General features: G+C 38.7%; 3 protein-coding genes across 3 annotated transcripts in view; 2 read left to right on the forward strand and 1 right to left on the reverse strand.

Annotated features, from left to right (window-relative positions):
* The first annotated feature begins 47 nt into the window (after nt 1-47).
* Nucleotides 48-2692, forward strand: LOC111595590 (DNA mismatch repair protein Mlh1). The gene is made up of 3 exons (XM_023309400.2): nt 48-79; nt 141-1032; nt 1087-2692. The coding sequence occupies exons 2-3, from the start codon at nt 228-230 to the stop codon at nt 2259-2261; spliced, it is 1980 nt and encodes a 659-aa protein (XP_023165168.2). The 5' UTR covers nt 48-79; nt 141-227; the 3' UTR covers nt 2262-2692.
* LOC111595592 (succinate dehydrogenase assembly factor 2-B, mitochondrial) lies at nt 2518-3452 on the reverse strand. Its single transcript, XM_023309402.2, has 3 exons — nt 3310-3452; nt 3059-3222; nt 2518-3002 (listed from the first exon to the last, which is right to left on the reverse strand). The coding sequence occupies exons 1-3, from the start codon at nt 3325-3327 to the stop codon at nt 2714-2716; spliced, it is 471 nt and encodes a 156-aa protein (XP_023165170.1). The 5' UTR covers nt 3328-3452; the 3' UTR covers nt 2518-2713.
* Nucleotides 3453-4323: 871 nt separating this feature from the next.
* The window catches only part of LOC111594166 (low-density lipoprotein receptor-related protein 1), a 64962-nt gene continuing 47234 nt past the window's right edge, over nt 4324-22051 (forward strand). Inside the window, exon 1 of the mRNA XM_030226191.1 lies at nt 4324-4559. Within this exon, the coding sequence (XP_030082051.1) occupies nt 4403-4559 (157 nt within the window). The 5' untranslated portion in view covers nt 4324-4402. The remainder of the gene's footprint in view (nt 4560-22051) is intronic.

A 22051-nucleotide genomic window follows, 5' to 3' on the forward strand; every position in this document is an offset into this window, starting at 1 on the left:
TAGTTGTAAATGCTTTACGAATTGTTATTTGAAGCTTATGTTTAATGAAAACTGTTAACAAATTATTTGTTTATTAAAGGTAACAAAAAAACAATGTTTTTAAAATCAAAACATTTGACGTCTAATGTACGTGCTCACAGACTAGCTAAACAATCCCAAACTGTCGATAAATCGATAGTTTATTGTCACATCGCTAGTTTGTTTACAATGCACAGAATCTTGGCGCCATGCTGGAACCTGGAATCATCAAAAAGTTAGATGAGGTGGTTGTCAATCGCATCGCTGCCGGCGAGATTATTCAACGTCCAGCAAACGCACTAAAGGAATTGTTGGAAAACAGTCTAGATGCCAAATCGAGTCATATTCAAGTAAACATTAAGTCCGGCGGTCTGAAGCTGCTGCAAATCCAGGACAATGGCACTGGCATACGCAAAGACGATTTGGCTATTGTTTGCGAGCGCTTCACCACATCCAAGCTTAGCAAGTTTGAGGATCTAACAGAAATTGCCACATTCGGTTTCCGTGGCGAAGCACTGGCCAGTATTAGCCATGTAGCCCATCTGAGCATTCAAACCAAGACGGCCACCGAGCGTTGCGGCTACAAGGCCACCTATGCGGATGGCAAGCTGCTTGCCCCACCAAAACCGTGTGCCGGCAATCAGGGCACTATCATTACCATCGAAGACTTGTTCTGCACAATGCCACAGCGACGGCAGGCGCTTAAGTCCCCTGCAGAGGAATTCCAAAAGATCTCCGATGTGCTAGCCAAGTACGCCGTCCACAATCCACAGGTGGGGTTCGTTCTGCGCAAGCAAGGCGAGCAGCCAAGTCTAAAAACGCAAGCATGCAGCTCTCGAGCAGAGAATATACGCGCTATATATGGTGCCGCCGTTGCCAAGGAGCTGATGGAGTTCAGTCATAAGGATGACATGTTCAAGTTTGAGATGGAGTGTCAGCTCACTCAGGTCAACTATGCTGCCAAGAAGTCAACGCTTCTCTTGTTTATCAATCATCGCCTAGTTGAATCGTCAGGTAATTGACGGCATAAAGATCTCCATTGCTTTGCTAATCCTCTCGAGCTTTTAGCACTGAAAACTGCACTGGATGCCGTGTATGCCACGTATTTGCCACGTGGCCAACATCCGTTTGTCTACATGAGCCTTATGATGCCGCCACATAATCTGGATGTCAATGTGCATCCGACAAAGCACGAGGTGCATTTTCTCTATCAGGACGAGATCATTGAGCGCATCAAGCAACAGGTGGAGGCCAAGCTGCTGGGCAGCAATACTACACGTAGCTTCTACAAGCAGCTCAAGCTACCGGGCACCGTGGATCTGGAGGTAACGCAAACGCTGGACAAAACGCAGCGCATCTATGAAAAGGACATGGTGCGCACGGATTCCACTGAGCAAAAGCTGGAAAAGTTTTTCAAAACGCTGGAGAAAACTGACTCGGGCCTATCCTCCAGCTCTGGCAATGAAACGCTATCACAAGAGGAAAGCTTCCGGGTGACAGCAGCGCGCAAATCAAAGGAGGTGCGCCTAACCAGCGTGCTGAACATGCAGCAGAGTGTGGAGCGTCAGTGCCAAGTGCCATTGCGCAGCATCGTAAAGCAGCTGGTCTACGTGGGCTGTGTGGATGAGCGGCATGCGCTCTTCCAGCACGAGACGCGCCTCTACATGTGCAACACGCATGCCTTCAGCGAGGAACTCTACTACCAGCGCTTGGTCTACGAGTTCCAGAATTGTCCCGAGGTGCGCGTGGTGCCGCCACTGCCGTTGCAGCAACTGTTGCTTATTGCACTGGACAGCCAGGCCGCCGGCTGGGTGCCCGAGGATGGCGACAAAACGGAGCTGGCCGATAACGCAGTGGCCATACTGCAAGAGATGGCGCCTCTTATGCGAGAGTATTTCGCGCTGCGCATCTCGGAGCAGGGTTGCTTGGAGTCCTTGCCAGCGCTGCTGCCCCAACATGTGCCCAGCCGCGCCCAGTTGCCCATCTATCTGCTGCGCCTGGCCACCGAGGTGGAATGGGCAGAGGAGGCGCAGTGCTTCGAGACATTTTGTCGGGAGACCGCGCGCTACTACGCCCAGCTGGACTGGCAGGACGACGGTGACATGCGCAGCCAGCACTGGTACATGGAGCACGTGCTATTCCCAGGCTTCAAGAAGTTCCTGCTGCCGCCGGCACACCTTAAGAAGCATCTCTACGAGCTGACCAGCTTGCCTACCCTGTACAAAGTTTTCGAACGTTGCTAGCCGTGAATTTTTGAAATCATTTAATTTTTAAATCATAATTAACAATAGAACGATATCAGGCAATTATACCCAATCAATTAAGCACAACCAGCCCTGCAAAACTATCGTGTTAAAAGGTGCAACTAATTTCTCATGTGTGTGAATTTGGATGGGCCTGATTAATAAATGTAGTCAGCGTGTCAGTGTGAGTCTGTGTGGGTGTGTATCTGTGCTAGTATGAGTGTGTAATTGCATGTGTATTTTTACTGGTCTGTATCCACATATTCTGCAGCAAGCTTTGTTCTTGTTCAATTCGTCAAACGTAAAACGAAATACTTAAGCCTAAAGCGCGAAACCGAAAGGTGGGGGAGTAGCCACTGGGAAAACTATACCCAAGGCGGACCGCAAGTATTGTCGCCTTGTTTACGTTTTCCCTTTAAAAAAAAAAAAAACTAGTAATTAAAATTAGATGTTCAACGGTGCGAGTAGTAGGTCAACTCTGGCTGCCTAAGGCGCGTGACCCTATCCGCATTATCAACGTGCAACTTCAGCAGCTTCATGATCTCTGTATCGTATTTCGCGGGCGTTGGCTTAACGCGCGTTGCCCAATAGTAGAGGTCCCAATCGTTGCTCACGCCATTGATAAGCTCGTCGTAGAGCGCCGTCTGATGGGCATTGAAATCCTTCAGATATTTGTGCGCAAATGTGCTTAGAAGCAGATCGTTCTCAAGCATACCCCGTTTGCGTGATTGATACATCAAACTGTTCGAAAATTAATCGTATGTTATCGATTACAATTAATTCAATATAACACTTACCGTTGCTTGCGCGCGTCTAATGGCTCATCAGGACGCTTGGGATACTCGGGCAATGGCAAATCAGGATCTTCGAAGTCCACTATGATATCATCTTTTGTACTGGTTGATTCGCATGCAAAACGTCGCCGGCTAATGAGCGCAGAGCGTACCATATGATGGCGGCGCTGTTCCCAAAAATAAATCACAAACAGATGCAATGCAAATTATGCAATCGCAGTGCAGTTCCAATTCTCATTTTTTGGTTTACTCACGAGCAGCTGAGGCAACATTAGCAAACAAATAAATTTTAAATCCTTTCCAAAAATTGAAATGACAAAAAATTTGGATTTTTGTTGTTTGTGGCAACGTATTTCAAAACCGAATGTTATAATATTGTTAACTTCAGCGTATTTCTTGATTTTGGCGCCGCCTGCTTTTGGTTTAAAATAGAATATAACAGGGCTGCACACAATTCAAAAAATACCAGGGATGTAGAGGTCATTAAATAACTGACTGTTAGTTATGACAAAAATGTGGGCCAGCTAGAGATTCCACATATCGATATACATATACGGCAATTTAATTAAATAATAATACAAATGAGAATTGACTGAAATAATATTTATATATATATATATAATTATTATGAATAATCAATTTTATTGCAAACACATTATATTTTGATTTCTAACGTGAATGCTGCGAATGGAACTTTTAAACTTGTGACGTCACGTGTTCTTACTGCTTACACTCTCAGTGAGTGCTTGCTCAAAGAGTTACCTTCTGAACTGCTCACTAAATGAATGCTGTGTTTTTCCCTCAGTCTTCTTACGGTTTTCTGTGCGTGTAGTTCGAGGCGTCGCGCAGCTTTTAATTATTTACGCCGACGCAAATATACATAAATATACATACATATGGCAAAATAAATGAAAATTATGTAAAAAATAAATATCTCTGTGTGTACAGGCAACGCTGTGTTTACAATTTGCTTGAGCCTTGTGCCTAATTCAAAGTTAGCGTGTATTGGTGTTAAGTGTAATATTTTGTGTGTGTGTGTGCGTGTGTATGCGCATATTTGTTATTCGCGCGGCAAAAGAATAAAAAAAAAAACAAAACGAGTAAAAAGTAAACAAAAAATATCACTGCCACAATTTGCGGCACAAAAATGCTGAACATATAAACAAAACAAAGTACATTTTAAGCAATAGCTGCTTTACGCGTTTGTGTGTGTCAGTGCGAGTGCGTGCTTTGTTTTTGTCTTATTTTTACGAGTAAAACAACAGCAGCAGAAATAACAACAACAACTGCAGCAACAACAAGAGTAACAGCCGTCGCCGCAGCAGCAGGCAGCGCAGTAGCGGCAAAATGCCGGCGACAGCGAATTCGTGTCTGTTGTTGTTGCTGGTTTTCGTCATCGTCGTCGCCGTCGTTGCTAGCAGCAAATCGAAGCAGCAGGAGCAGCAACAGGAGTCCGTTTCCACAACAGCAAAAACAAAAACGCTCAGTCCCTTAACTGAGAAAGGTAAGCCTTAATTTGTTGTTAATCTCTGCTGCGGTGCATTAACCCGATAGCAGTGACGTCGACGTCGCCGTCACCGTCAACGTCGCTGTCGCCTGGCGTCGCTCGAGTAAACATTATAATGCGCTCTCGCTTACGCTCTACTGTTTGGGTCTCCTTCTCGTTCTTTCGCTGTTGCTCATGCCAAAAATAACAAACGGAGCTGCGCCTGGTGTCCCGCGCGCGCCTTTTACTTTTGTTATGCAAATTCTTGTTCCTCGTTTTTAAAAATATCACAAATAAAAAATAGAAAACAATTTGTTTTGTTATTTTGCTGGATTTGCTTGGAATTTTATTACCGCAGCAAGTGAAATGTGGCGAACACAAAATTTTTGCAAGACAAAACAATAAAAGCTGATGCAGCCGATTTAACCCATTGTTGCCCGCCTTCTCTTGCCTTTCCCGCTCCAATTCCCTTACCCAAACGCGCAACTGTCAACGGCTGCATACGGTCATAAACAATTCTGTGCGCTGTTTGTATGCCAACCAATCGACAACAAATAAATTTAAATAAATTTGCAAATAAGAAATACATACATAGGCAACTATATGTATCTTTGTGTGTGTGCGTGTGTATCCATCTGCATAAATATGTGGAGCGCAATTTCTTAAGTGTGGCGACTGTGGCCGCTTTATGCATTCCCATGCCTTAGAACGGCATAAGCAGAATAAGAGAAGAAGAAGATAAAGGCTGCTTGAGCGCAGCGAATAAATCAACTAAAAGTCAAGATCGTTCGCTAAATTAGATGAAAGAATCATATATGCATATATGTATTTAATGGATTAAAGTAAGCATTTCCTCATTTGGTGGCGTTAATACAGATAGCATACATATTTATATAGCTATATGTACTTATGTCTGTGCACTCAAAGCCGAGACGAATCAATCAAAAGTTCTTTGGGCGACGCGACAAGCATTTGCGCCAAACGAACTCAACGAGTACAACTCAAGCATTTTTCACTAGACATTCAATTAAAGATATGAAGATTAAGTCTGAGCAAGAACAAGAAAACAATCAACTTGGGTGTGTGGTATTTCAAAATAATTTTTATGTATTTAAGAGAGATTGCATAAGCTAATAGATGGGCGAGTTTATATAGACAGCTTATTATAAGTTCAAATTGCTATAAATACATGATATATTGTTAAGTTAAGTTAAGAAACTTTTAAAATAAAAAATTAAACCAAAAATTAATTGAAAAATGAACTCGAAAAATCAGTTTTGAAAAGTTTAAAAAAAAATGTACTTCACATTACTTAGCCAAATTTATAATATTATAATTATTATTAATTTATAGGTTAAACTAATAATGAACTAATACAAAAGTAACAAAAATATATATATATTTTTTAAATACAAATGTTAAAAAACTCAATTTTAACTTCTTTTACTTCTATTCATTCAATAATTTTTTTTTTTGCAAAATTCAACAGAATTGTAAGACTCAAGCATTATACACTTTATCTTAATTATCCACAAATTTCTAAGCCCTTTTTAGAACTCTTTACTTCTGGAAATTACTTAACCCTTTTTAAAACGCTTCACTTCTTGAAATTTCTTAACCCTTTTTTTATAACTTTTTCTTCCAATGAACATCAAATAAATTATTAAAAATTTAAATTATCATAATTATGTTGGCTCGCAAGCTTAAGCAGAGTTGGCTTTTGGCTTTTTATATCGTTGGCCAAGTCGGCTTTAAAACTCTTTGGTTTCTGTTCAATTGTGTGGCTCATTGCGCTCCTGCATTCACTTGGCTTCGGCTCGATGCTGTCTTTTGCTTGGCTCAACTGTGCTTTCTGTGGCCCTGAGTCCCTTTTCAGCTGGCTGGAACAAAACCGTAAACAAGCCGCTGCGGCGCAAGGACAATTTGTGCGCTGTGTTAAAATTATGAAGGCCCGTGTGAAGTGGGCCAGAGTAAAACGATGCCGCAAGCAAGCGACTGGCGTATGGGCAAACAGATGCAACCCTAGAGCAGAGGCAGCGACAACGGCGACGGCAGCTGTTGGGTCCATTGCCCTTGCCAACCCCCCGCACTGCGCGCGGGCGGAAATATTGCGGAAACCGTTTATCATGTCGCCAATGGCTGCGTTTTCATAATTGCTGCAAACGCGACAAAACGGCGCAGCTAGCAGCGAGCAGCAAGCAGTCAGCCAATTAGTTTATGCCTACAAAGTGAAATATATATATAGAAAATATAAGTCACCTTTGACCAGATCGAGTTTAACGTACCGATTTCCTATGTTTTGTCTGTTTGTTTGCTTATTTGCTCTGGCGCTGAGCGCAAGTTCAAGAGCAAGCGATAACCTGTGCACAGACGATTAAGTAACAACAAAAACAACAACAGCTCGAGCACAAATTACAAAAGCAACAAACAAGTCTACACACAAACACACACACACACACACATGCATAAGTCACACCTGCTTAAGGCCAAGCAAACAAGCCCAAAAAAATCAACGTTAAACTGAGCGAGCCACTGAGCGACTGAAACAAAAAAACAAAGAGCAGTCAGGAGTGCGCGCGCGAGAGGGAGAGAGCACTACAAAAAAGCAGCCTTTGCTTGTGCAAACAAACAATGTAAAGAAAAAGAAAAAAATAATACCAAACAACTGGACAAGCCGGCCGGCTTTAAGTCTTGAGCAAGAGCAACAACAAAGCTTAGGCGCAGAAGAGATAGCAAACGGCGCAGCTTGAATGCTCTAAATGCAGTGGGAAAATAAAGAAGAACAAGAAAGAAATTATATAATTTTAAAATGAAAATTTAATTATTAATTAATTTATTAATTGCTTATTAGTAAATTGTATTATTATAAAAATATAAAATACAAATTATAGAGACATAATATATTTTCGGCAAGATTTTTCTTAATAAATATAAATATAAATAAAAATAATTTATATTACTAATACCAACTAAATATAGATTATATTAAAATTATAGACAACAATTGTATTCTTTTAGTTATAGATTAACAAATTATTTAATTAAAATGATGTAATTTTATTAAGTAGAATATACAACTAAAATTATTTAATTTCTCTATAATCCAATTATTGTAATTATTATATTTTTTTTATTTTATTTTATTTTTATGTAATTTAAGTTATATATTAAAATATCTAATTTAAGTTATATAATTTTATTAATTAAAACAAGAGACATTTCCTATTTTCTGTATATTATTTTGATTTTGATTATTTTAGAACTTTAAAATAATCAAATTGTGCATGTTGAGTTTAAAATTACTTTTTAGCTAAGCAAGATGCGAACTTCGAAGAAGAAGAATGAGCCTTAAGAACTTCAAGTTGTATTTATAAAATTAAAATATTAAATTAATTAAAAGTTCTCATAGGAAAAATTGAAAATATTTTAAGCATAGGCATTCTAATGGCTTCTCTGTAAAAAAAAACTAAGCCGAAACTAGAACCGAACTGAGTGGATGGAAAAATAAAACTTGTAAAGGAAACCTTGCAGAGTCCTCATTTCAGATTCTGTACAGGTTTCCCCACTTAAAATGATTTCATATATGGAAGTCTATTCTGAGCTCAACAAATTTCGTTTATTCACTTTATTATTTGACTGCTAATATTATTTAATATTAAATTTCTCATATACCTGAATGTTTTAGTAAATAAATTTTGTTTATAATCTATATGATTTTTATTTATAGCTATTTAGATAAACGTTAGATAAGAGAGAACATCTTTTATGTAACAGAACTAAAAGAACTAAAATATAATATTAGAATCTTTCCTCATCCAAATGAGCAATACCCGACTTCAGCTGAGTATTTTAGTAGAGTAGTTACAGTCACTTCACTGCTATGCTGACATAGTACATAAGACATATGTACGTACGTATGTTGGAGCTAGTGTGGGTATAGAACAAATGAAGTCCAGACAAACTGGAGAGAGCAGGGGAATGGATAGGGAAATGGCAATGTGAAGGAAGCGGCGCTTAAGGACATGCATCAGCAGAGCTCATGAGTAAATAATTATAAGTAAACAATTAAGCGCCGACGTTGCTTTTGCATAGGAGGAGCTGAGCACATGGAGGGCTTGTTGCTCTTTAACTTCTTTTTTTATTATTAGTTCTTGTTCTTTTCGTTCGTATTGATTTATTGCACAATTCGTTTGTTGCTGCTCATTGGCAAGAACGGGTGATTGTCTCATTCGTTATGTACTTAGTTGCAATACTTTTATGGTCTGCCGTCTGGGCTCACGTATGACGCACGAACCTGGTGATGATGATGGGACCGGTTCGGGAAAACAAAGACAATGTCAGCGTCCAGAGTCTAGACTTGGCTTGCCCTATATGGTTATGGAATAAAAACAGTAAATGTGTCTTTAAACGGTGCCGATTGCCGTTGTCTGCTAAGCTGATATTCGAGTTAGAACTGGAATTACAAACGGAACGAAATAAAGGCGAAACATTTATAAATCTACGAGATTTGCTAATAAAACAGTTTGGAATCTGTGTAAACATATTTGAAATTAGTTTTAAAGCCATAAAGTAGATTATAATAAGCTGAACAGTTGGTAGCGGAGAATCGAGTCTATTAAAATGAACAAATTTAATAAGACTTTGTGACAAACCGGTTTGGTAACACGTTAACGATTATCTAGACAAGTAGTTCCTAAAGCCCATTTACTCATTATGAATTGGAAAGGCATAATAAAGTTGTATTCATGATTGTTATAGGCAGATATAGGCAGATATGTTCGTATTTTTATCAATCATAAATGTCATTTCAAATGCAAAACACGGAAATGAAGTTGTTTCTTCTGAAATATTTATTATGCGGCTTATCGAGATCCAGGAACGAAAACTCTACTTCTCGCATATCATAAAGTTTGATACAATTGATATACAGGGTATTTGCTAGTTAGGCAATCCTAATTAGAGCTCTGCTGTTAACTGTTTTCCTTGCAATTAGCAAATTCTTTAGCTTTTGCACAACTGTTGCAACAAAGCCCGCTGCAGATGCTGTATTCAAATGCTTCCTGCTACATTCTTTAGCAAATATGTTCTCTGCATTCCATTCAGCAACTACAAATATATGGGCATTCAGTCATATTCAGTTATATTTTGTGCTTTCAGGTTGGGTTTCAATTAAAGAACTGCAAATAATTAGATGGCAATTAAAAATTCATTGCTCACTGCTGACACACGAGCGCCTACACAGAGAGGGAGAGAGAGAGAGCGAGAGAGGGAGAGACACACACACTCCCAGACAGACACACGCTTTCTGTGAGACTCATGCAGAGTCTTGACAGCTTGTAATGAACTCACACAAATACACACACACACTCGCACTCACACATACATTTGCACGCGCATACATATTACTTGGGTGGCTCGTGGTTGGGGTAGACGGAAAAGTCGCGGCGAGCATTATGACATTTAAATTATTTAAGCTCGACGATGTCGACATGCATTTTGACTTTTCCCTAAACCGCAAGCACACACACACACCCACATTTACAGCATGTATTTGTGTGTGTGTGTGTGTGTGTGTATAGACAATTTAGTTTTAATTAGCAATGAGCATGAAATAATTGTACCAAACCAAAAGCTACAAACTCAACGAGCAGCTCAAGTGGACCACAGGCCGGGGCTTAACAGACTGTCCATGCCCTATGCTCCATCTTCCTCTATTTACTCATTCTCTCTCCCTCTCCCTCTGTGCAACCTTATCCAGCGCTTGCAGACATTTTGGCATAATTATTTTACCCCATTCTCATAATGCAAATATTTTTTTAATTGCCTTCGTTCGGCCGTGCGCTCAGCATTTGACTTGAGACCATTTCTTAGCGTTTTCTCTTCTTCCTTCGCGCTCTTCATGAGCCATTTGGCACTCGATTAAAATAATTTTAACGGTCCAGCGTAGCTTGGAGAATATCGTTGCGAATAATTGATGTAACTTGAGTTTTTAGTGCAAGTTGAAGGTGCACTCGATAGCTAATGGAAATCGAGTAGCTTTTAGCAAAGGTTTTGAGTGGACACAAGTACATATATTTATAATGACGATAGTAAAAATGACAATTTAAAGTAAAAAAATACGAAAAGATATATGCTATAAGAAAACAAAACAAAATAGGAGAAATTGAATTTATTAAATTTAAATTTTAGCTTGTGCTCAAGTTTGCCTCTCAAGCAAATCTCTATTATTTATTAGACATACTTAAGACAGCGCCTTTAGATATGCTATCAATTAATTGAAACTCCTAAATGCCCTGCCGCAAGAGCTTAAAATACAGACATGCTATCACCTCATAAACTGCTCAGCCTGAAACATGCACTTCAACTAAATGGACTAGCACACAACTCGAATGTTATATACAAATATCTCTATGTGTATATAAGAGTATATGAGTATATGAGTGATCTTAAAGGCTGTTTAAACTCAGTTGAGCATTCGCATTGCCGCAGGCTGGCTAGCTATTAAATTTACAACCCTCACACACACATACACAGTCAACTCTTTGGCGCCTCTGTCAGCCATAAGCTCTATAAAAGCACAACAGCAACAAAAAACAACAACAGCAACAGCAAACACTGTTGTGTATGCAGACTTATAAAGCATATGCCATGGAGCCGGAACGTTATCCATAATACGACCATAATGCTGTAGCACAAGAGGCATTAAAGCAGCAAGAGTAAAAACGCAGCATACTCCTCTCTCGCTCTCTGTCCCCACATACAACATAAGTCCAACACTTGCCTGTGTTTTAATATTGAAAATCATTTTACATTGTTTGCATTTGCTTACTGCCGTCAGGGGAGGAGGGAGGCGGTACGAGGCGAAGCGAACATTGGGGGGGTTAGAGTGATGAGTACTAAGGCCTTGAGCTTGTCGCAGTAAATGTTTTAGTCATGTAACGACAAGCCGCAGTGCCAAATCCGCACACCCACAGCCACGCACACACTTCAACTGTTTAGCTGTCACGATAAAGACATAAATTGTGTTTATGCAAATTGATTTTATGAATTTGTAGTTTGATTTTAGGCTATCTATGCTATTTGTTAAATAAATATTAAATGATATAAGCAATAAAAATTGTTGATTTCTTTATTTAAAATGAAGCAGAAAGTTTGGCATATCAAATTCAGACTGAGTATTTGCTGAGTTCATTATCTTAGTTGAAAAATATTTCTTTGGCTAATTTTTTCCCTTTTAAGCTTATCAAAATATTTATATTATGTTCTGTAGTCTCTATTGCCTATTTAATTAAGCACTTCATTTAATTATTCATATTCCAAAGCATTTTTAACAATAGGAACTAACTTAATGTGTGCTGCAACTGGAAATGATTATTTTAAATTTGATTTTAACTGACAAAGCCAATTAAAGCAATTAGACCACTATTGTTGTCATTTAATTACTACATTTACTATAAAATTTAATGAAATATGCTAAATAATTTAGTATATATACATATATATATATAGTCTCTATGAGCAAATTGCTAAACATTGCGCATTTTAGTTTATTTAAAACTCTTAGTTCATCGGGCAACTGAGGTTATCCTGATCTGGGCAACGCATGAACTTTAAATATGTTCGTATGGCTGCTGTCATTGGCGTTTAGTTGTTGACTTGGGTCGAGCCGTTTGCTCCAAATGCATGTGTGTCTCTCTGTGTGTGTGTGTAAGTGTGTACAACATTTATTGCTCATACGCCGCGTTGCAGAACATTTTACAAAGTAATTTAAGCGGCCGACGACAGACGCTGGGCGCAGGGTGCAGGGCGGCAGCTCGGGACGCAACTAAAACGCAAATTAATGATACGCAATTGCGGCAAATCGCACGCTTCCATGTGGGCGCCATTTTGTTTGAAGTGCGCTGCATTGCCGACGTCGAGAGCAAGCGAGAGAGACAGAGCGAGAGAGAGAGAAAGGAAAGGGTAGTCAACAGAGTTGCCTTGCATAAGCTTTTTTGTTGTTGTGTTCGTTGTTCGTTTTTTTTTAGTTTTTGTTGCATATTTGTCTACCTTGATGCAGTCACCGTTCGCTGTTGACGTAGTTGACGTTGTTGTTGTTGTTGTTGTTGTTGTTGTTGTTGTTGTGTTTTGTGCACTAATTTTTTTCCTGGATTTTCTTTTTGCGCAACGCCTTTTGTTTGCTAGGCTTTCGTTCCCCAATGACTCGCACTTGTTGTTGCTTCTACTGCTGCTGCTGGTGCTGCTGGTGCTGCTTCTACTGCTGTTATTATAACCAAGCGCTCGACGCTTTGGCAAATTGTTTCCACTTCTCGTTTTTACGCAACGCCTTTTGTTTGCCGACGTTGCTGCCGCTGTTGGCCCGGCCTATTTAAAAAATGGGCTTGGGCTTTTTAGCACTCCACATTTTGAGTTGTGCTTAATGCCCGGACATCAGCAAATATGAGCAGAGTAAGACGTGCTGCTATCGCATCTATCTTACGTTTTTGGCTCTAATCAACGTCCCTGTCGTGTCGCATCCAACTCACATTTGTTGTCAGCCCAGCCGATAAGCATCATCAATAAGATACGCTACTGTCACAATATTTGACATAATCGTTGATGCGGCGAGCTTTTCCTAATTTATGACATGTCCACGTTCACTCCATTACGAAGACAACAAGCCCCAAATGCTACAAAGAATGAAGCGACGGGCGTCGGGCGACGAGCTGAGTGACAGAAAGACCTTTTAGTGGAGGCTGCTTATCAGCGAAACAATAAGCGAGCCATGAAATATGAGCACAGACAATAGATTGACAATGAATATACATCATCTAGTTGGAAGAGTTGTGTGTGATTGTCTAGGGTAAGCTTTAGCTTCGAGCTAATCAATTCGATTAGAATTCAATGGAAATAGAAAGAGAGGCATATAGAGAGGCAGAGATCAAATGCGGAGGCTGTGAGATGTGTTGTCTAGAGAGACAACTCTCTCTCTCTCGAGAGAGAGAGCGTGAGAGAAAGAATGATATAGAGATAGAGAGAGGGACAGAGAGAGCGAGAGATAGAGAGGTAACAGAGAGAGGTAACACAGAGAGGGGCAGGAAGAGAAAAAGAAAACGAGTGATAGAGAGAGAGAGAGATATCAAATGTAGAGTCTGCTAGATATTGCTATTGTATAGCGAGAGAAAGATAGACAAAGAAGGAAAGAGAGGGAGAGAGAGAGGAAGGGAGAGGCTGTATGAATATGCGGTATTAAAAATGGTTTTATAGCTCAGGAGATTAATAACAGAGTTCACATGATCCCACTACAAAATATCAATAGCATTTGATACCTGATACCTGATAGCGAAGATCAAAGCAGCAGCAGCAGCAGCATCAGCAGCTAGGCTCGTTTTTATACGTTCCGACAATGTTATTGATGCTGAGACTTAGCTGCGAGCAAATTGTTTGTTATATGTATTAAATGTTATAATGTTGAAATATTGTAGAATATTAACAGTAGTAACTTAAATTATTTAAAGTATTTTTAATATATATATATTTTAATAAAAAAGTTTGACTTCTAAATGGACCTAGGGACAATTGTCAATTATCTTTAGCATTTTTTGAAGATCGAAATGGTAATTGATATGCAAATTCTAACTACAAATTTATTGAAGAATTTTCGTGATTGCGCTGAAAGTGATTTCATTAAAACTCTCTTGAACCTTAAGTGACATCGACACAAAATTAAAAGCTGAGGCTAATTATTCAATTTAAAATGATTTGTTGAAAAAAAAAAGAAAAACAAATAAAAACAACAAAAAGTCCTTGAAGAGGCCAACGGAACTGGAGATATGACGAAGCTTGGCTGTCCCGCCCCCAAAAAGTTTCCACATTAAAATTGGCGCTAAAAACTAACGAAGTTTGTTGGCAACGGCAATGTCACGGGAGAAACGCCTCCAGTCAGCAGTGGATCTTCCATATGACCCAAGTGTAAGGGTGGCTGCGTATGGGAGTCGTTTATACAGTTGATTTATATGCCAAAATATTTTAATTAGTTTTAATTTTGTTTAACGCCTTCTGACTGAGTGCTGAAAGCCGCGCCAGGCCCTAGGCACAGTTTTTGCTTAATTGTTTTAGTGAATGCCGCGGGCTTAATTAAAACATTTCGGGGCCGCTATGCGGGGGAATGGGCTGTGAAATTAATTTAAGATAATGTTAAGCAGTTGTTTGGAAGTTTCATTACGCCAGCCAGGGGATGACTCAATTACAATGTCATACATATTCAATATGTTATAGAAATGTGACTCCAGAAAGCTAAGAAAACATTGCTGAACTGAAGTCTATAACTTCTTTAATTTCTTCAGTTTCTTATCTTAATCCCAAAATAATGCTCAGCCAAATCAAAGACAAAATCTGCCATTTATAATAAAAATACAATTATGTATTTCAAAATTAATTCAAACAAATTTTATTTAATTATAAAAAATAGCAAAATTTGAAACTAAAACTAATTCACATGTAAAACTTTTAATTTCGCACCAAAAGTCGCAGAATTAGTTTAAAACAACAAAAAGTTTCAACACACATATAATTGTATTAATTAGTGCATAAAGTAAACAAATAATTGTCATTCATTATAAAAATACTTTGTATATTATTGTATAAGCATAGCAGATTAATTTTGTCATGGTAATGAAAGCAATTGTAATTGGAAATATCTAAAATAATTAATTTGCTCATTCGACTTAACTAAATCAATTTAAATACCTTAATGAATATATGCGCTATAAATTTTGCTCATTGCTTATGCGATAACTGTTAAATAAATCGATGGCTTAAGCGGATTAAGGCCATGGGGCATGGAGCATGAGCGAGTGGGCGAGCGAGCGCATCATCGTCCGCAACCTACATCAATTTTCATTTAAATTTTCATTTCGTATTTCTCAGCTGCATGCAAAATCAATTTCAATTTGCACTAATCTCTCTGATATGCTTTGCGTTTATACCATCTTTTGCACCTGACTGTCAGGTCGTATAAGCTTTGCTTTAAATCCTTAACATCCTCGTTTGAGCCCAGGTCTTGTTTGGGCTTCAATCAGTGCACATTAGGTGCTAATTAGCCACGTTAAACAATTTGCACCACAAAAACCACTGACCAGGCCTCGGCCAACCACTTTTGAGCAATTTTCGTACCGTTATTTAAAGAGCTTAACTCGCTCGGCAAAGTTTTTTTCTTCTGATTTTTAACCTATTTAATTAGTCATAAATAAATGCGTGAAAAGTTTACTAACCAAAAAAAAATGCATTTTTTATTGTTGCTAATAGTGATATTGCATACCCTGTTAATAGAAATTTTGCATACCCTGCATATATAAAATTTCGTATACCCATTTGTCAATTGTATAGGGCATCTGCTAGCCAGTCACTCGAGCGCTTTTGTTTACTTTGTTCTGGATTTTATTGTTATTATTGCTGCCGTTGATTTTTGTGTAATTTACGCATTTCGCACAATTTTTCCAATTTCACAGCGCACAGGAATCAAGGTATGTGTAAAAATATCTGACGTGTGGATTTATGGTTACTGCGTGGGTGGGCCGATGAAAAATTGACTCGCTCGATTGGTATTAATAACAATAATATCATTGCCAGACATTTTCCAGATGAAATTGTTTGGCACTCGACGCGAATGAATTTCAATTTGCACAAATTAATATATATATATGCAGACAGATATATATATATATATGTATACAGCTATATGTACATATATAGATTACATGCAATTGTAAAAACTGTTCCACAACAATATCAATAATTGACAGCGGGCATAAAAATGCGAAAGGGAACTTTAAGCGATATTCATTTGATGGAGTGCCAAACTGACAATTGATTGACAACATTGGAATTTGCAACGAAAGCAAAAATTGCGACATAAAATTAAGCGCACACAATGCCTTAGTGCGATGTGCATCAAGAGAAAATACCCTGTAAAATAGATACTCGTGCTATGATGTGTGTCAGATCTATGGCTTATTTTCTATTTAGTCAGCTCTTAACATTCCTCAATTTTTTTTTTTTTTTTTTTTTTTTTTTTTTTTTTTTTTTTTTTTTTTTTTTTTTCTTCTTTATTTTGTTGCAGCTCATTGTCTTAGACTCTATAGCGCATTTAGCTCTAAACCTTAACTAATGGGAGGGCAGATATGCCAATTATTCTGCACTTGTAGCTACTATCTTAATTAGTTCTAATATTGTCTAGAGGATGCAATCTCTTCAGTCTTCGCCTATTGTTGTTTATAGCCAGGTTGCTTGCGAGATGGTTAGGATGCGCTGCAAGTCTGTCCGCGTATCTTGAACTGTGTCGCCCAATGAGTTCAGCAACTGTGGGAATTGCTAAATCCCTATGTAAGACTGAGTTTCTTACAAACCAGCTGGCTCCAGTCCATCTGCGTAGTGCTTTATTCTGCAGGGTCTGAATTTTGTTCCTTGTAGTCTTCGCCGAGGAGCCCCATAGAGAGATACCATATACGAAGGTTGGGACAACTATTGCCTTGTAGATGGCGGCCTTGCTGCTGTAAGACAACTTGCTTGAAGCTCTCAGCATCCAGTCGAGGGTTTTTAGCTTGCTTTTGCATTTTGAGGTTACTTGACTTATGTGCGCTTTAAAAGTCAGCCTTCTGTCAAGAGTGATACCAAGGTACTTTACTTTTGAGGCTTTGGGAATAGTGGGCCCCAATGCAACGCTTGGGCAATCTCCTCTTCTAGTGGCGAAGGTAGTATGTACAGACTTTTGTGCATTAATGGTGATACACCACCGTTTTGCCCAGCGTCCGAAAGAGTCCAGATATTTTTGTAGTGAGTCTGAAGCTTCTTGCGCAGATACGTGACGTGATAAGATGGCGGTGTCATCTGCATAGGTCGCTATGAGTACTGCATCTGTACTTCCTATATTTGGCTCGGGAGTTGGCATATCTCCTGTGAATAAAGTATAAAGTGTTGGGCCTAGAACACTACCCTGTGGTACTCCAGCCATAATTGGTCTAGTCAAGGATACTGCTTGCCCCCTTGACACTTGGAAGGTTCTTCCAATAAGGTATGAGGATAGCAACGCGAAAAATGGGGCTGGAAGGGTGGTCCTCACTTTCTGCAGCAGTCCCAGGTGCCAAACTCGATCAAACGCCTGTTTGATGTCTAAAAAGACGGCAGAGCAGTACATCTTTTCTTCAAAGGCTCCAAGGATATGGTGCACAACTCTGTGAACCTGTTCCGGTGTTCCATGCTGTCTCCTGAAGCCAAACTGATGGTTTGGAATGGCCTCCTGGCGTCCCAGATGTGTCAGTACTCGTTCCAGAAATATTCTTTCGAATATTTTGGAGAGTACTGGCAACAGGCTAATTGGTCTGTACGACTCAATTTCTCCCACGGGTTTGCCAGGCTTAGGAATCATCACAATCACGGCGCGCTTCCAGCAGGCTGGAAAGTGCCGGATGCGGAGCATGGCGTTGTACACCATAGTTATGTAGTCTATGGTGGAGTCAGGCAGTGCTCTAAGGACTCTGCCGTTTATTAGATCATATCCAGGGGATTTTTTTGCCTTCACTCTTCTGATGTGTTCAAGAACCTCTTCTTTTGTACATCCAGTTATCTGGTCTTCAGCTGGGAGGGGCGAGAGAACGATGTCTTCTGTTGCTTCGATTTCTGAGGCCTCTGCGGTAATCACCGGCGTGAATTGGTCTTGAAGGTGGTTTGCAAAAGCCTCAGCTTGAGCTTCGTCTCCAATGTGCCAGGAACCAGAAATGCTCCGAATGGGATGACGACGTATTGGCTGCCGTTTGAGCTTTCTTGTAAATTTCCATAATTGAAACTCTGCGTCAGTGGGCGATTCAGCTCGTACCAGCGCATCGCTGATACACCTCTTTTGAAGCAGGGCGAGAGCAGCTTTAAGATGCCTCGTGGCTTCGTTGTACGTGGATTTGGCATCAGGCGTGCGTAATCTTAACCAGCGTCTCCTGGCCCATCTTTTGTGTATTAGTAGGTGTTATTATTTAAAAAGCAAAATATTTGAGAACTTATGTTCTTATGCTATGAAATAATATAATATAAGAAACTAATATAATATTTTTATATATTATACTATAAGAGTTATACTTAAATGATGTTGGATTGTGTGCAAAAACTTGATTAAACTTTTATGAAATCCGAGAAGTTGCTGAAGAAATGAATTTGTGAATTGATATATGCAAACTCTGCTCATATATATATATATATATACATATAGAATTTAAATAGACGGCTAGTAATATATATGGAATAGTAAAGAGATTTGCAGATGATACCCTTTATATATAGCAATGATTATTGCATTGATCTTTGACTATAATACAATGTTTGCTGATTGTTGTATTGACTTATTCAAAGCGCATTTTTATTTCTGTTAATTCTGAAACTAATGAAAATTTATTGGAATTTCTTGCTCCACAAACAAATGTTTTTATTTGTTAAACGGCTTCAATTATTTTTTTTCCTGAATATTTATCTTATGTTTTATTGCAATGAATTGAAATTTAATATCTAGTACAAGAAAAAGTCGACATATATATAAAATACTTGGTTTAATTACTAGTAATTTCACTTAGATAAGACTTTTTGTTTTCACGTTGAGTTTTCACTGCAGACAGTCGGAATTGATGGCATGGCATTTTCTCATACAAGTACTGAGAGCTCTGTCGCTGCCCATATTTCACTTGGCAGGCTTAAATGCGGGCGCCCCAGTTACAATAATATGAGTATCCTATATAAATACCCTTTTCACGCAGTAACAAAATACACACAGACATTTGTTTCAACTCGTTCTTGGCCGGGACAACCCTGTAAAAAGTCACAAAGCCACCACCACCAAAAATGTTAAAAAGAAAAAAAAAACATAAGATAATAAAAAGGGCCAGCTGAACTGTTGCCCAGCTCGGGGCTCTGACCTCGGCTTCAGCGCCCGCTTTTCATGCTGCGATGCGAAAGGGGCACACACGTTAATCAATCTCTGATAATCATTTTCCTCCAGAATCTGCGGAACTGTATACAAATTCAGATACATACACATGCATCTATATGTATTATCTACATAGATATAAATTTGATATATATATATATCTTTCAGCTCGCCGCATTGCAATTTATTTTGTGGCGCAGCGTTGAAGGGTTATAAAAAAGAAATAATAAAAATTATTCATTTTGCTTTTTGTTTGTAATCATTTTTGTTTATTCTGCAGGCAAAAATAGCCAGCGGATAAAAGCATTTTTTTCTTCATGCCAGTTCTTATGAATTACTAAATATATATATATATAAATTATGAAATAGCTACAATGAATGTTTTTTGTCCATGATTAAAAAGCAAGTAGTAAAACGTAAAAATCTCTATAAATTATAAAGCCCCACAACATTTTTATAGGTATAATTGAAGCATTTTGCTTACATACCTGAATTTTATTATTGCATTAAATTTTCCGTCAAATTCACTTTGTGCATTGCAATAATATGAAGAATCAATATGAAGTTTTCATATTTGATATGATTCCCATTGAAAGTGGGAATTCAGGGTATAATGGTTATGTGAACTTTTATGGAGGCGTGGCAGACCCCAACTGCATATATTCTTGATTAGGAAAACCTATCTCGCAAGCTGCAAAAGCTAGACATTTGAAATTCTGAATCAATTTATGTATTCCTGTATGACATACGCAATGTGAGCTTTTCTTTTTTCATGCAGAACTCAGCTTGAATATTTTATTTTTAATACCTTTCTCCTTGCCTCAAAATTCGTACAAAACGTCTATCAATTACTAGAGATTTGTGTTTTCTCAAAAATAAATATGTGTCTGTCATTATCTCGCTCAGAATTTGATAAGGAAAGGCATCCATTCAACAATTAACATCTCTTATGTATCTGTGTGAGTGCCTATGTGTCTGTGTATACATGTATTTCTTGTTTGCAATGTATGTATAAAAGAAGACAGGGTATCTCCCAGTCGCGCAGTTTCGACTTTTACTTGTTTTCGCAACGTGTAAATCTGTCAATATTACTTTCAGCTTTGATTTTTTATTTGTTTCTTGATTAATTTTTAAAATTTGTACTGTTATTGTTGCAGCTTTTTAATTGTTTATACAGCTTCATTGGCTGGTCATTGCTGCTGCCGCCGTAAATCAATGCAAATTGTTTTTGCTGCGGCACAAAAATTGAGAATGCCAAACAACATTTTTTCTTTTGGTCACGCTGATAAAGCACGCAAATTGCAAAGAAGCTGATAGCTCGTGCTGCCCTTTTGACATAAGCTGGCATCGATTCATGCTGTTGCCCTTTAAACATGTACACACACACACACACACATATATATATATATATATGTATACCTTATATATATATAAATTTTCCTTTAGCTTCTCGACTGCCATGCGCCATGTTGCCCCACTTTGTTGTCAGCTTGTCATGATGCTACAGTTGTGTGTGAGCGGGTTTTTTTTGTTTTATTTTTTTTTTTTTTGTTGATGTTGTTTTAATGCGCCAAGCTGGTAAATTAAAACGCTGCTTTGTTTCACTTAACGCTGGCGCTGTGCATTGTGTTTTAGAGAAATTTTTAATTTCCTAGTCCTTTGTGGCGGTCTGGCAACTAATCTGGCACGAGGGCACAGGCAAACGCTTTTCAGCTTCGTCTTGTTTGCAGAGCTGCGTTTGAGGGAAGCCATTAACAAACATCTGTATGGACAGCAAAGTGCTACACTAGACTCGTTCACCTTAAACACACACAGAGCAAATATAGACAGGTAGACGGCGTGGCACTCAGATGAGGGGCCGCAGATAGAGCAGCAGCGCGCACACATTGCCAGCTTTTAATCTTAATTTTATAGTAGTGCAGTCTTAGCTCTGTGCCGTGCCACTGCTGCTGCTGCTGCTCCTACCTGTGCCAGTTTCCATTCCATGTAGTGCAAATAAGCCGCACGTCTCCCGTTTCGTCTCCAGCTGCCTGCTCGACTCTTAACTTACACATCTTCAAATGGCACTCGACGGGCGCCCAACTCGTAACTCGTAACACTTTTTAATGCTACCTACTTCAGCAGTTTTGAATGCTGCTTATGCTTTGTTGTTGCTGTTGTCGTTGTTGTTGCCCGAGTTAATTAAATCAGTTTAAATATGCACACAGCTTATCGACAATTGCCATCCCAGTCCCAGCCCATCGCATTACACAAATAGAATCCCAATTAGTTTCGTAATATTATTATAGTATAGTTTGCAAAATTCTATTTACAATGTGTAAATTGCTCCGATTGCATTTGCCTGAGACCCATGCACAGCTGCCAGCTAATTAGAAAATAAATCTATTTATTTATAACATATGAAAATTGTGTCTATTGATTACGTTTACGCTGTGGCAACCGATCAATTTCTATTACAGCAACTGTGGCTGCCATCCATGCACCGACTGCATTTCCAATTGCCATTTGTAATAATAGTTTAAGCTTGTTTGAAAGCAGCCAGGGGAATAGCCACAATTTATGATGT

The sequence above is a fragment of the Drosophila hydei genome, unplaced genomic scaffold (genome assembly GCF_003285905.1).
Source record: "Drosophila hydei strain 15085-1641.00,03,60 unplaced genomic scaffold, DhydRS2 tig00000060-arrow-pilon, whole genome shotgun sequence".
Classification (NCBI taxonomy): Eukaryota; Metazoa; Arthropoda; class Insecta; order Diptera; family Drosophilidae; genus Drosophila; species Drosophila hydei.

What these genes read in the sequence shown, in the direction of transcription:
- LOC111595590 (XM_023309400.2), top strand. Translation starts at nt 228, where the DNA reads ATGCTGGAACCTGGAATCATCAAAAAGTTAGATGAGGTGGTTGTCAAT. An exon ending in TCGCCTAGTTGAATCGTCAG is followed by an intron (nt 1,033 to 1,086) that starts GTAATTGACGGC and finishes TCGAGCTTTTAG; the next exon opens with CACTGAAAACTGCACTGGAT.
- LOC111595592 (XM_023309402.2), bottom strand. An exon ending in TTAGACGCGCGCAAGCAACG is followed by an intron (nt 3,003 to 3,058) that starts GTAAGTGTTATA and finishes ATTTTCGAACAG; the next exon opens with TTTGATGTATCAATCACGCA.